Source organism: Pinus tabuliformis, chromosome J (assembly GCF_031772625.1).
Source record: "Pinus tabuliformis cultivar Carrire ecotype Pingquan chromosome J, CPIR1, whole genome shotgun sequence".
Taxonomy (NCBI): Eukaryota; Viridiplantae; Streptophyta; class Pinopsida; order Pinales; family Pinaceae; genus Pinus; species Pinus tabuliformis.
Window position 1 is genome coordinate 6,808,546 of NC_142295.1, and position 13,982 is coordinate 6,822,527.

The following is a 13,982-nucleotide window of genomic DNA, read 5'->3' on the forward strand; positions in this document are numbered from 1 at the left end:
AGTTTATGCTCTCTAAATATTAATTGCAGGACCTTACAATGCAAATGATTGCTTCTATCTCCTAATAAAGTGGAAGACTTCCTTACCAATATTTGATATGGAATGAGTAGAATGACTAAATCGTTGAAGTTTCTGATTCCTTTGCAACATTCATAAGCACTTGGAAAAATTGCAATATTGTAATGCCCCAGTGTGTAGCCAGTCTTTAGCTGCCTAAGTTGTAGACGCTCTTATAATGTCAGTGTTCTTGATTATCCAATGTTGCTAGTTAAATAATGCTTCTTAAAACTTTATTTCCCCTGCTAAGCACATAATTTTCATCATGTTTTCCATGGCTTTGTAGTATTTTGCAGAGTTCACTATTTTGTTACTCATTTTGCAGAGTTCACTATTTTGTAAAGAGTAACTTAACAAAATGTTCCTTTAAAAAATCAGAAAATACTTTCAATTTAAGCAGTAACATTTATTTGTATATTTTGGTCAGAATTAATATATTTGACAGATGATAATATATTTTAGAGAGGAAGGAACACATCACTAACGTGAAGCTTGTATATTCCTTAGGTGGCATCACCAACTTGCTTAGTTTATAATCATGGCCTCCTTTTGTAACTGTTTTTTGTTAATTACGATAAATTTAATTTCAGTAGTTAAGATTTTTGTGTATTTTGCTGCATTATGCTTATTTACTACATGTTGGTTTGATATATATATGACATCTTATCTGATGACAGAGGAGAGCATCTCAGGGTGGCAAAGAATTCTTTTTTGTTGTAAATATCCAGGTAAGTGTATGAGGTATTGCATACTTACGATCATGGTATGTAGATTTTTGTGAAGGGAACTATGAATCTACCATCAAGTGCTCTTTGCTTGCCAGGTCCCAGGTGCAACAACATACTCTCTTGCCTTATACTACATGATGGATTGTCCTATTGAAAATGTTCCTTTGCTAGAAAATTTTGTCAAAGGAGATGATGCTTATCGCAATTCACGATTCAAAATCATTCCCCATATTGCTAAGGTACCTCGTGTGGATTATATTATGAAAATGTTGGAATGTTTGTGAATTGCAGTCCAGGCATTAGTATGACGATGTTTATGTTTCTCAGGGTTCCTGGATTGTGAAGCAGAGTGTAGGCAAAACTGCATGTTTGGTGGGTCAAGCACTAGAAATCAATTATCCTAGGGGAAGCAACTATCTTGAGGTAAGTTCCAAAACCATTTCCAAGTCAGCATGGAAACATAATTTATGTGCACTATTAGTGTTTCGCTGGACTTTAGGTGGAGCATTATTGATCTGCATATCTTCTCAGCTCGTGATTGTGCCTGAACTTTTATTTCTTTTGTTATAGCTGGATGTTAATATCGGTTCATCTTCAGTAGCCAAGGGTGTCGTTAACCTAGTGCTTGGCTACCTGAGTAAGTTGGTTATCGAAATGGCCTTTGTGATACAGGTACAGAAGTCATTGTTGTACTGCTATATCTGGAAAATATTTTGCAACTGAATTTATATGTTTTTGGTTTTCATGTAATCTACATGTAAAGAGCTGACTTCACTTACTATGCTTTGTATATAGGCAAACACGGAAGATGAGCTCCCTGAGTTTCTTCTAGGGACATGCAGGCTCAATCATCTGGATGCGTCTAAATCGATTCCAGCTGACCAGAAATATTCTCAAGCTGCTTAATGTTAAGTTCCACTAAAAAAACCTCACCGATAACCATCAGAAAATTTATTATTGGAAAATCAGCTACATTCTAAATTTTAATCTGGGGAAACAAGGCAGGAATTGTTGTTAGTGTCAATTAGAAAATACGGAGGTTCAAGAATAATGAAAAATGAATTTTACATATCTTCCAGGGTGGTTTCCAAATAATGGCCTTCATTTGGTGTTGTATATGTTATCACCAGAGCTCTTCACTAAGTTTGCAAAGATCGATGTCAAGTATACGTCATATCCATCAAACATTTTCTTGAAAATTCTTGTAATCACATTGCATTTTTAACTACATTGCAATTGATGACAGCTGTCAATTAATTGCCTTAAAAAATCTACAGACTATATGAATGACATGAAATTCATAATTTTTTCTTGGTTATACAACAGAATCAACAACTACTGTTTGATCGGAAATTCATGTCCGAAGCTGCAGTGAGTGCATGGGTGTCTAATAAGCACATAATTACCTTTGAGCCCTGAGTTTCATCATCACTTAAAAAAAAAAAAAAAAAACCTGCCACCTAGAACCAAATGAGGGCATTACTGAAAATACTTGTAAACACTAATATATAATGAAGATGGAATGAATAGATGATGATCTTTTACCTACAACATATATCAAAGTAAATCATTTAAAATTCTTAAAACGACCAGAGCCTGGGCATGTTATTTTAGAATTTGGTAAATTACATATTACTCAAATTACTTTCTTACCTTACGAGAGACTCGATCTTGTATCAGCAACAGTTAAGAGCTTTTTTGAAGTATTTTATTTTGGGCTATGTGGAGAACATTTAGCTTTCTTATTATTTAACTTCTTATTTGTCCATCTTGCTGTAAAGATCCATTAATCATACTTGTTACAATTCATGTAAATGTTAATTGAAAGAAAATTATCATACGTGGAAGCGAAGCATAAGTAAATAATGATAATTTATGGGACATATTGCTTTTCTAGCTTGTTCTTGGTCATTTTCCTGTGAAGCCTCCAATAAACACTCCTAACTTTTTGACAAACCCCTCACTAAATAGATTATCCCAATACCTAGCTGCCAGAATATCTGCATAACTTTCCCTGCTGTCTTTAAAGGCCTCGCATTCTAAATTTTTTTTTTTTTATCAGAAGAAGAACAACAAAAAATACATACTCTTTCTTCCCACACTTCTTTTGGCCTTTTCCAGTGCTTTGTTTCACAACGGAGTTGATGAGAATTAGTCCTTAATTGAGCAATAAGGATTTTGGCTCTCCAAGAAATATTGGCCCCTATGTACATTTTTGTTAATGGTTATGAGTGGGTTAAACTCTTCAATATATTACTTTTTTTTGTCTTCTTAGCTTCTTATCCCAAGTACGCTTGTCGAACTTATCCATAACAAATGCTTTTATCTCTTTACTATTTGTGGGGCACATGTTCAAGCAAATACCCTGTTTACTAAACCATTTGTTACTCTGTCGTATTCGAGTCTTCTTTTTTTTGCACAATGTCATTAAAGACAACCTTAGGCCACCTGCCCTCTTCCATGTGCTCAATTTTTTTTTAAATACCTTATGAATTGCACCATAGCAATTGCTTCAATAAGAGCAGCGCCTGTTTCACTTAACAAGATAGCATAAGGAACTGCACTTTTAATTTTGAATTTGTTTGTAATCAAACACTTGTGAATTTTCTCAATTTGTTTCCATTGCATGTTGGATGTACTGTTGATCCACAGCTCACAACCATAGAGAATCACCAAAATTACTAAAAGCCCAAAAAGAGTTGGAGTGATTTCTGAATTGAGGCTTATGTGATCCATAATGAATTAAGAAAAGTATTTCGGTAGAAATCACATAAGATAAATTTTTGGTCGACGCATTTTGAACCAACAAGTGTGGTTCATCATGAGGACAACATGAAGAGGCAGACAATGACAAAGGCTTAAATAGAGAGCAACGTAGAGACCATAATTTCAAGTAACCACTATATTTGAACAATAATATTTAAACTATGATATTATTTTATTAAAAACAAATATTAATAAGTAACAATTATATTAAACAATTAGTTTTTGATTAATAATATTTAAATTAATTTATTAAAATCAAATATTATTAAAAAAAATTCTATTATTGTGCCAAAAAAAAGGAGAAGAAGAAGAAGAAGAAATCAAAGTCAAACTCCAAACAAAGAGGGAATTAAAAAATTATAAAAAGGAGTCAAGACTCTAATCAAGACAAGACCATTTAATAAATAAAAATAATTAATGGAAATAAAATAAACTAAAATAAAATTAATTAATGTAAAATAAATAAAACAAAACAAAAATATATACATGTCAAAAGAAATATATATATATTCTGAGAAAAGTAATCAATAGATAAAACAAGGTCAACAATAAAATATGACGCTGAGACCTATTAAATAACTAACAAAAATACTAAAAGGAGTTAAGAATGAATATGATAATAAAATACTTAAGAAAACACGAAGGATCAATAATATAGTACTTAAGAAAACACAAAAGATCAATAATATAAACTCTAATGAAAAATAAACCAACAACAAATATTATAAAAATGACAAAAAAAACTAGGAGGACATGATAGAGACCCAACTTCTACTAATAATCCAACCATCGTCTCTATTCAAATTATTGGGTCTTTTTCGATTTCTAGGGCCGCCCTCAATTTACAATGATGGAAATGATTAACCCTAGCAACGACTTAGGCCTCCTTAATGCAGATGTGATGCTTAGATTTATCTGCATGCTCTGCCAAAGCAGGGGAGCAGGTCCTTCCATGCTTGATGTCAGCGGCATGCTCACGAATCCTTTGATTAACCAAGCGACTAGTCTCACCAATGTAGGGAGTTTCACAAGAGCATGGGATAATGTAAACACCCTTCATATTCTTGGGGTCCACTGGGTCTTTTATAGATCTAAGGGAGCTCTGAAGGGTATTTAAAGGCCTAAAGGTTGAAGCCACCTTATGCTTCCTTAGGATCCTCGCAATCTTAGAGTGGTTTTCCAATCCCATAACTCTGCCTCTCTACACCTAATTTGAAAAGCATAAAATGCTTTCCAACCCCCTAAAGTTATTTTCTTTCCACAACCATCCCAGCTTAGATTTCTGTTGTAGTCAATTCCGATGTATTTGTAATGCGCAACTTCTTCTAAAATGCTACCTTCCAAGTAGAACTTATGCTAGTTATGTTTTCTTTTGTTAGAAAAAAAGGTGGCCCTCACATGGTCTTATATCTCCCAATTGGTTGGGCCCTTTTGAAGACAATTGGTTATTTGTTCTTTGTCGGCAGGGATCTCTAAGAGGGTACTACCTTAGTGATGCACGCCAAAGAGAGGGTGGTTAAGGATTGAAAAGTACAAATACCCTACCACTTATTCATATGAGAACATTCGCTGTGAATTTTGGGTGTGGGGAATTTTTGCTTTAGTAAATTGTAGAATTTATTGTTATATTTTTGGGTAATTTTCAAAATAATAATAAAAATGATTAAGGTCATGATCAAGCTAGACATCAAATTGGTGTATGATATCCTAACACAATAATTTGAATTTTAAAGTCTATTAAAGTATACATATATGGATGATGAATTTATCACAGAGAAGCATCAACTCCTAAAGCAACTCCCATCTTTTGCATTGCTACCTATGTGTATGAGTCATAAATAAGCCTTGAAGGAGGATGTCATAAAATTCAAGGGTGTTGCTTGGTATGTGATAAGGGCAATATGCATTTAGTGCCAAAAAGTACAATAGTTCTACGACTACAATGTGCATTTGTGCAATTCCAACTCGCAATGGAATTTGGAATGTCGTTTGTTGGGAACAGAAACACGAGAATTTCAACATAGCCTTTATTTCGAGTCTATAAACTTGTATGGCTGAAGGACTTAATACTATAATAAAGATGCAATACCCATTTTCATTGGTCCTAGTTTTTGGACATTTTCTTTTCTATAGTTATGTATTACTCTACGACGTGAATATCAATATGGTAAAGAAAGAAAGAAAAATATTTTAACATCCACGAGACGAAAGTAGCCTATGGGACAGATTGCTTCTTCATTTGTTTGATATATTCGGCCCTTTTTATGTGAAGCCTCACAATAAATTCTCCCAAATTCTTGACAAACCCCTCGCTAAATAGATTATCCCAAGAGCTAGTTGTCAACATATCTACATAACTTTCCCTGTTGTCTTTGAAGGCCTCACATTCTAAAATGAAATGCCTTTCCACTTCCACTTTTTCCGAAAGAACAAAAAATGCATACTCTTTCCTCCCACACTTCTTTTGGCCTTTTCTAGCGACTTGTTTCACAACAGAGTTGATGAGAATTAGTCCTTAACTGTGCAATAAGAATTTTGGCTCTCCAAGAGATATTGGCCTATATGTATGCTTTTGGTTGATGACTATGAGTGAGATTAAACGCTTCAATATAGTACGTTTTCTTTCTTCCTACCTCCTTATCCCAAGTATGCTTGTGGAACTTATCCATAACAAAAGCTTTTATCTCTTTGTTGTTTATGGGACACGTGTTCAAGTAAATACCCCATTTACTAAATCATTTGTTATTTTGCTACATCTAAGTGTTTTTTCTGTTGCACAATATGTCATGAAAAACAACCTTAGGCCATCTACCCTCTTCCATTTGCTCAATTTTTTTAAATACCTTATGGCTCGCACCATAACAATTGCTTCAATAGGAGAAACCCCTGTTTCACTTAACAAGATATCATAAGGAACTACACTTTTAATCTTGAATTTGCTTGTAATCAAACGCTTTTGAATTTTCTCAATTTGTTTCCACTGCATGTCGGATGTACTGCTGGCCCATAGTTCACAACCATAGAGAATCACCAGAATCACTAGAAGCCCAAAAAGAGTTTGAGTGATTTTCCAGTCTCATAACTCTGCCTCTCTACACCTATTTCTCTACACCTATTTTGAAAAGCATAAAATGCTTTCCACCCCCCCAAAGTTCTTCTCTTTCTACAACCATCCCAGTTCAGATTTTTGTTGAAGTCAATTCCGAGGTATTTGTAATCCGCAACTTCTTCCATAATGTTTCCTTCAAAGTAGAACTTATTATGGTTTTTTTTAATAGAGAAAACCACTACTTTCATGTTGCTGATGTTGACTTACATCCCCACACTTCTACAAAAATGGTCAAGGGATAGTAAGTGCTCTCGCAAACCAAGAACTAATTTAGCAATCAGAATAAGGTCATCCGCATACAAAAGAAGCCTTATAACAAACTTGCCCAAATAAATACCATCACCCCTTATGAATTTAACCACTCCTCAAGCTTGTCTATATATAAATAAAAAAGGGTAGGAGACACTGGGCAACCTTGCTTGACCTCGATATCGCATCTAAAACTTTCAAAAATGCATGTTGAAGTTCTAATTTTTACTTTCACCCCTTCATACAGCTTATGCACAGTTGCTCTCAAATGTTTAGGAATCCCAAGTTCCTCCATTCTGTGACAAAGCTTATCCCTAAGAATCGTGTCAAACGCTTTTCTAAAATCAACAAAGCAACAAAAAACTTCTTCTTTTTCTCCCAAACTTTTTCAATGATGTGCCTTAAAGTTATACAATGATCAACTATGGAATGTTTAAGTCTAAAACCCGCTTTCCCTTTAGCACGCTTATCTCTTTCTTCTACCCATTTGCTAATTTTATTTTCTAGCATGCTTCCAAATAGCTTTGCAAACAAAGGGTTTATCATGATGGTTCTATAATTGGAGGCATTATTGACATCACCTCTCTTGAAAAGAGGTATTGCTAGACTAGTTGTCCGATTTGTGGGGAGCCCCTGTTGTATGATGTTGTTGAAAATTTTTGTAATGAGAGCCACGAGAATCATTGAGATCCTGAGGAATGGAGCTGGAGGGGGAATGTTGTAAATCCAAAATAGAGAGTATCTAATACTCCATTTTTTCAAAAGAAAAGATGTTGGAAAAGAGTGAGACTTAGTGTAAAAGCCACCAGCTGGAGGAGAGACAATTAAAGAGGTCATTGGCAAATTGAGAGAAAGCATTGGCTTTTGAGGAAATTAATTTTTGAGATTGTTGCAGGGCACCAGGTTTGAATCACTGGCTTAAAAAAACGTCTTTCAAGAATGGAGAGACAACAAAAATTGTCGCCTCATAAAAGATGTGCAACAAAGGAAAAATAGAAGAGATGAGTATCACGCAGTTCAAAATGTTCTCAAAATATTGCCGCTTATAAAGAGATCAATGCCAATGAAAACCAACCACAAATTTGAGGGAAAATGTCACTGCCAACCAACGTTGGAAAATCGCTAAGGTCAAACACAAAGGTAAGAATTTTTTTTCTAAAACTTAACTGTCTTGTCAAGGTTGGAATATATTGTATGTTTTTTTAAGGTTTTTTTGGGTTAAATAATACAAAGGATAAGGTAATTAGTAATGAGGTGAGGCTCAAGATTAAAATAAGTGGTTGCTACTATAATACCAAGAGGAAGCTTGTAATCGAGATATACTAAGAATTTATGACTTAGCAAAAGCCGAACCTTGGGCCTACTTCTTGAGCCTTATCATAATGGGCCAAAGGTGTCCTCCTTCTAGGATTTGACACTGGGTAGAGGGGATAACATCCCATTGTGCCAGCAACTCAGTCGTCCAACAAAATTGATTGGGAACATGTTAACGAGAATTTAAAATGTGCCAGCAACTCAGTCGTCCAACAAAATTGATTGGGAACATGTTAACGAGAATTTTTTAAGGAGTTCAAGAAGGCACTACAAATTTTCTAGTAAATTGTGAAGAGTACTTGGACTTTTTCAAAGTAGATATTTTTGTATTATGCAAAAATATATGTTGAAATATGGGAAGCGGTCAAAGTCTGTTTTTTGAGACACATGGAAGGTGAATGCCAAGAACTATCATTTGTAAGTTGTGTGGACATGGAACTATGAGATATCACTCGTGGAAAATAATTAAAACACGAAGCAGGAATTGAGAAAGAGGAAGCCATTTACGGGAATGACGGGAAAGGTGAATGCCAGGAACTAGAATTTGTAAGTTGTATGGACATAGAACTATGAGATATCACTTGTGGAAAATAATTAAAACACAGCAGGAATTAAGAAGGGGAAGACATTTACAAGAATGATGGGGAAGGAATGGTAATTTTTGAAACGCTAATGTGAGAAGGGTCGTTGAAAAGTGCATGGACATCGAACAATTTAAGGATAGTTGAAGGCGTATACATTGCATATAACCTGACCAAATTTAAATATTTGAGAGACTAGAGAAAATGTATTTGGTAATATATTGAAAAAAAAAAATCTTATTACAATCATGTTAAACATTTTGTCTTTATTTTTAATCTTTTAAAATATTTGTTGGATTTAGAATACTTATGACAATTGTGTTAAACATTTTATCTTAATTTTTAAAATATTTGTTGGATTTAGAATTAAAGAATTGGTATTTCGTTATAGGAATAGAATTAATAATTCTATAATAATATAGAAAATTTGAACATAATTTTGTAACAAAGAAAAAGAGAAAATACAACATTTGTTAATTAGGAGATGTGGACAAAAAATTGAGAATAAGTTTGTAAAAACGTAAAAGGGAAAAGACAACTTTGGATAATTATGAGATAGATTTGAAAGTGAAAAACAAGGTAGTGCATGTGTGGATTTGAAAAGTGTACACGCGAAATTAAGAATGTTTGTGTTGTGCTCTGCTAGGGTTCTATAAACCTGCAAGAACACGAACGCCAGCCTGATCACCCTGCCATTGATATGACAGAGCCTGAATCTGACAGGGGCGATGAGAGCCCCAGACGAAGGGGGGAGATCCCCTCCTACAACAATGTATCCACTGAAGAGTCAAGCGGTAAACCACGCCATCAACCTGGTTCCCCTGAGAGCGTCGACCCTAGAGCTAACCCTATTCTCGGAGCCCAATGGTAGTCACAAATCCAAGGGAAATGCCTTCCCCGAGCAACTGAGAAGTCGTGATTCGTGATACCAACGAATAAACTAGAGAAGTATCGTAGCTATATGAAAGACCATGCAATGATATGCAAGTTTATTGGCATTTGGCCAACGGAAAAGGACCTGATCAAATGGATCCAGAATAAATGGCAGCCAAAAGGCCATATATAACTCAAGCTGGAAACCAGAGGTTTTTTTACAGTAATCTTCTTGAATCTACAAGATAAGGAAAGGGTTTTCGAAAATGGCCCTTATTTCTACCATAATGCAGGTCTCTTCATGAGATACTGGGAGGAATGATACAACCCGGACAATGAGAAATTCATGGCGACTCCTATCTGGGTTTGCCTCTTTGCCCTACCAGTCGATTTCTAAGATCCAGAAATTCTGAAAGTTATAGTAACTCAATCAAAATATTTGTGAAAATAACAGAGTCTACTCGGAGGGGAAGATATACCTCCTATGCTCGCATCTATGTTTATATGAATATATCAGAACCCCTCGCAAAGTCAGTGGAGCTGGAATATCAAGAAGAGGTGTGGCAACAACCCCTAGACTATGAGCACATACCGTTTCGCTGCCACCGCTGTCATGAGTACGGTCATCTGTGCAAAGAATGCCCACTTAACCAACCTAGCATGGACGAGTTAAAGCAGTCGCAGGACCAACCCACACCACAAGATAGTAATGAGGGGTTTAAGGAAGTTCCTTACAAAAATAAGAACGCAAAGGGGCAGCAGAATCAAGGATCCAACCATCAAAAGAAAAGGGTAAGCCAGAATAGGTTTGAAGTGTTGCAAGAGGAAGGGGAAACCTTGTTAGGTCCCTATAATATTAGTGATTCTCCCATTAATATTGTCGTTGTATCCCTTATTATTATTGTTGTGCCTCTATTGTCCCCATATTGTTATTATTATGCCCCATAGAATCCCTCTATTGTTATTTTTGTGCCTTTATATTATTATTGTTAGGTTGGCTTGGTTATATTGTGACCCCTTAGACTCCTATATATAGAAAGGAGGGTTTGTCATTTGTATCATCCAAGAATTGTTCATTTGTCTAATGTAAAGGAGGTTGCCCCCTCTAAGAGGCTTATTTCTAAGGTGTTCATCTATCTTTTCTATCTTTTGTGAGTTGGTTTCATAACATTTGGTATCAGAGCTTTGGATTCTAGGGTTTCGCTGCTCCAAACAGGTCATCGTGGACTTTTCGCTATATTTTTTTTCTGCGACGTTTTAGAAGCTACCAAAAAACCCATTTGAGTCGAAATCGTTTTGAACTTCGAGTCCGAATTTCAAAGCTTGTCTCGCTATATTTGCGGAGATATGATCTGAGGAAGTTAGGGTTTTTGCAGACTTCTGAATTACATTCCAAACAGGTTACCTGGGGAAAATCGTCATAACTTTTGTTTTAAGAATCAGATTGAAATTTCATAAGAAGTTTCAGAAAGCAGACGGCTTGTAGTTTTCGGGGGGAGATCCCCTCCTACAACAGTGTAGCCACTGGAGAGTCAAGCGGTAAACCACGCCATCAACCTGGTTCCCCTGAGAGCGTCGGCCCTAGCGCTGGCCCTGTTCTCGGAGCCCAATGGCAGTCACGAATCTGAGGGAAATGCCTTCCCCAAGCAACTGAGAAGTCGCGATTCGTGATACCAACGAATAAACTAGAGAAGTATCGTAGCTATATGAAGGACCATGCAATGATATGGAAGTTTATTGGCATCTGGCCAACGGAAAAGGACCTGATCAAATGGATCCAGCATAAATGGCAGCCAAAAGGCCATATATAACTCAAGCTGGAAGCCAGAGGTTTTTTTACAGTAATCTTCTTGAGTCTACAAGATAAGGAAAGGGTTTTCGAAAATGGCCCTTATTTCTACCATAATGCAGGTCTCTTCATGAGATACTGGGAGGAATGATACAACTCGGACAATGAGAAATTCATGGCGACTCCTATCTGGGTTCGCCTCTTTGCCCTACCAGTCGATTTCTAAGATCCAGAAATTCTGAAAGTTATAGTAACTCAATCAAAAGATTTGTGAAAATAACAGAGTCTACTCGGAGGGGAAGATATACCTCCTATGCTCCCATCTATGTTTATATGAATATATCAGAACCCCTCGCAGAGTCAGTAGAGCTGGAATATCAGGAAGAGGTGTAGCAACAACCCCTAGACTATGAGCACATACCGTTTCGCTGCCACCGCTGTCATGAGTATGGTCATCTGTGCAAAGAATGCCCACTGAACCAACCTAGCATGGACGAGTTAAAGCAGTCGCAGGAACAACCCACACCACAAGATAGTAATGAGGGTTTTAAGGAAGTTCCTTACAAAAATAAGAACGCAAAGGGGCAGCAGAATCAAGGATCCAACCATCAAAAGAAAAGGGTAAGCCATAATAGGTTTGAAGTGTTGCAAGAGGAAGGGGAAACCTTGTTAGGTCCCTATAATATTAGTGATTCTCCCATTAATATTGTCGTTGTATCCCTTATTATTATTTTTGTGCCTCTACTGTCCCCATATTGTTATTATTGTGCCCCATAGAATCCCTCTATTGTTATTTTTGTGCCTTTATATTATTATTGTTAGGTCGGCTTGGTTATATTGTGACCCCTCAGACTCCTATATATAGAAAGGAGGTTTTGTCATTTGTATCATCCAAGAATTGTTCATTTGTGTAATGTAAAGGAGGTTGCCCCCTCGAAGAGGCTTATTTCTAAGGTGTTCATCTATCTTTTCTATCTTTTTTGATTTGGTTTCATAACATTTGGTATCAAAGCTTTGGATTCTAGGGTTTCGCTGCTCCAAACAGGTCATCGTGGAATTTTCGCTATAATTTTTTTCTGCGACGTTTCAGAAGCTACCAAAAAACCCATTTGAGTCAAAATCGTTCTGAACTTCGAGTCCGAATTTCAGAGCTTGTCTTGCTATATTTGCGGAGATATGCTCTGAGGAAGTTAGGGTTTTTGCAGACTTCCAAATTACATTCCAAACAGGTGACCTAGGGAAAATCATCATAACTTCTGTTTTAAGAATCAGATTCAAATTTTATAAGAAGTTTCAGAAAGCAGACAGCCTGTAGTTTTCGGTGTATCAGTTTCAGGTACTAAGGTCAAAACAGTGACACGTGACACGTCATACAAGTTCGCTCTACTGAACTAGTCTATAATTAGGTCACCGTGGGAGATTTGGCATAACTCTTCCTTGGAGAATCCAATCTTGATCAGACTTGCAGGGTTAGAAAGAGGACTCAAAGGGATACCACAGGATGAGATTTCAGATATTCAAGATCTGCAATTACAGAGATAGAATAGATTCAATATCGAGCTCTTACAAAGTGAAAAAAAGGTGTGTATTTTTTTAAAAATTTTCCATAAGATTAGTTTGAAAAATTAGTTTGAAGGAATTCAAAGGGAATAGTGAAGAATTATTAACATTGATTAATGCCCCAAAGAAAGAAAATGAAAACACCTAGTAAGCAACCTGAAATCTCTGACATGACTCGTGCAGAAGAGGAAGAAATGCAACATGATATATCAAAATTACAAGACCAAGTACAACAAATTTCACTCTCACTAAAAGTAAATGAAGCCAAGATGAATGGCGTGGAAGCTAATACGAATGGCATGAAAACTAAGATGAATGGCATGGATGCTAAGATGGAAGCTAAGATGAATGGCATGGACGATAAGATGGAAGAATTGAAGATAAATTTGAATAAGTTGCTACAAGAAATGGTCACTAATGGTGAAAGGGTAGTAAAGAAAACTCATGATGAGAAAAAAATGAATGTTAATCATGATTTCATAGACTCTAATGTTGGATTGAAGACCCACCATGTTCCAAAAATCAATATGAGGAAGTTTTATGGCAAGGATCCCGGAACATGGATACTACAGATGGAGCAATTTTTCAATTCCATAATGTGCAAAACACACAAAAGGTACGTATTGCAACTTTATATTTGGAACCAAATTAGTTTGTATGGTATCAATGTCTTTTCTCTCATAAACAAATTGTCACTTGGGTAATTTTTACGAAAGAAATGATAGCACATTATCAGGATACAAAAAACAACACCTTTTTTAGCCAATTGATAAATCTCAAACAAAAGGGTTCAATGATGGAGCACATTGAGGGCTTCCAAAAATTGAACATAAGGGTAAAATATATTCCAGAGGAGCATAGGATTGATGTGTTCATAGGGACTTTAAAGGATAATATCCAACACGAGGTTTGCCTTTGGGAACCTGATTCATTGGAGAAGGCATTCAGGTTAGCAA

General features: G+C 35.9%; 1 protein-coding gene across 4 annotated transcripts in view; it reads left to right on the plus strand.

The window, feature by feature from the left end:
* The window catches only part of LOC149225154 (protein ENHANCED DISEASE RESISTANCE 2-like), a 125,062-nt gene extending 122,992 nt beyond the window's left edge, over window positions 1-2,070 (plus strand). For all 4 annotated transcript variants that reach the window (XM_089376952.1, XM_089376953.1, XM_089376950.1 and 1 more), the window contains 5 exons: window positions 735-785; window positions 881-1,024; window positions 1,113-1,208; window positions 1,356-1,457; window positions 1,581-2,070. In XM_089376952.1, coding sequence (XP_089233078.1) covers window positions 735-785; window positions 881-1,024; window positions 1,113-1,208; window positions 1,356-1,457; window positions 1,581-1,691 — 504 coding nt within the window. In that variant the 3' untranslated portion in view covers window positions 1,692-2,070. The remainder of the gene's footprint in view (window positions 1-734; window positions 786-880; window positions 1,025-1,112; window positions 1,209-1,355; window positions 1,458-1,580) is intronic.
* The last annotated feature ends 11,912 nt before the right edge of the window (window positions 2,071-13,982 follow it).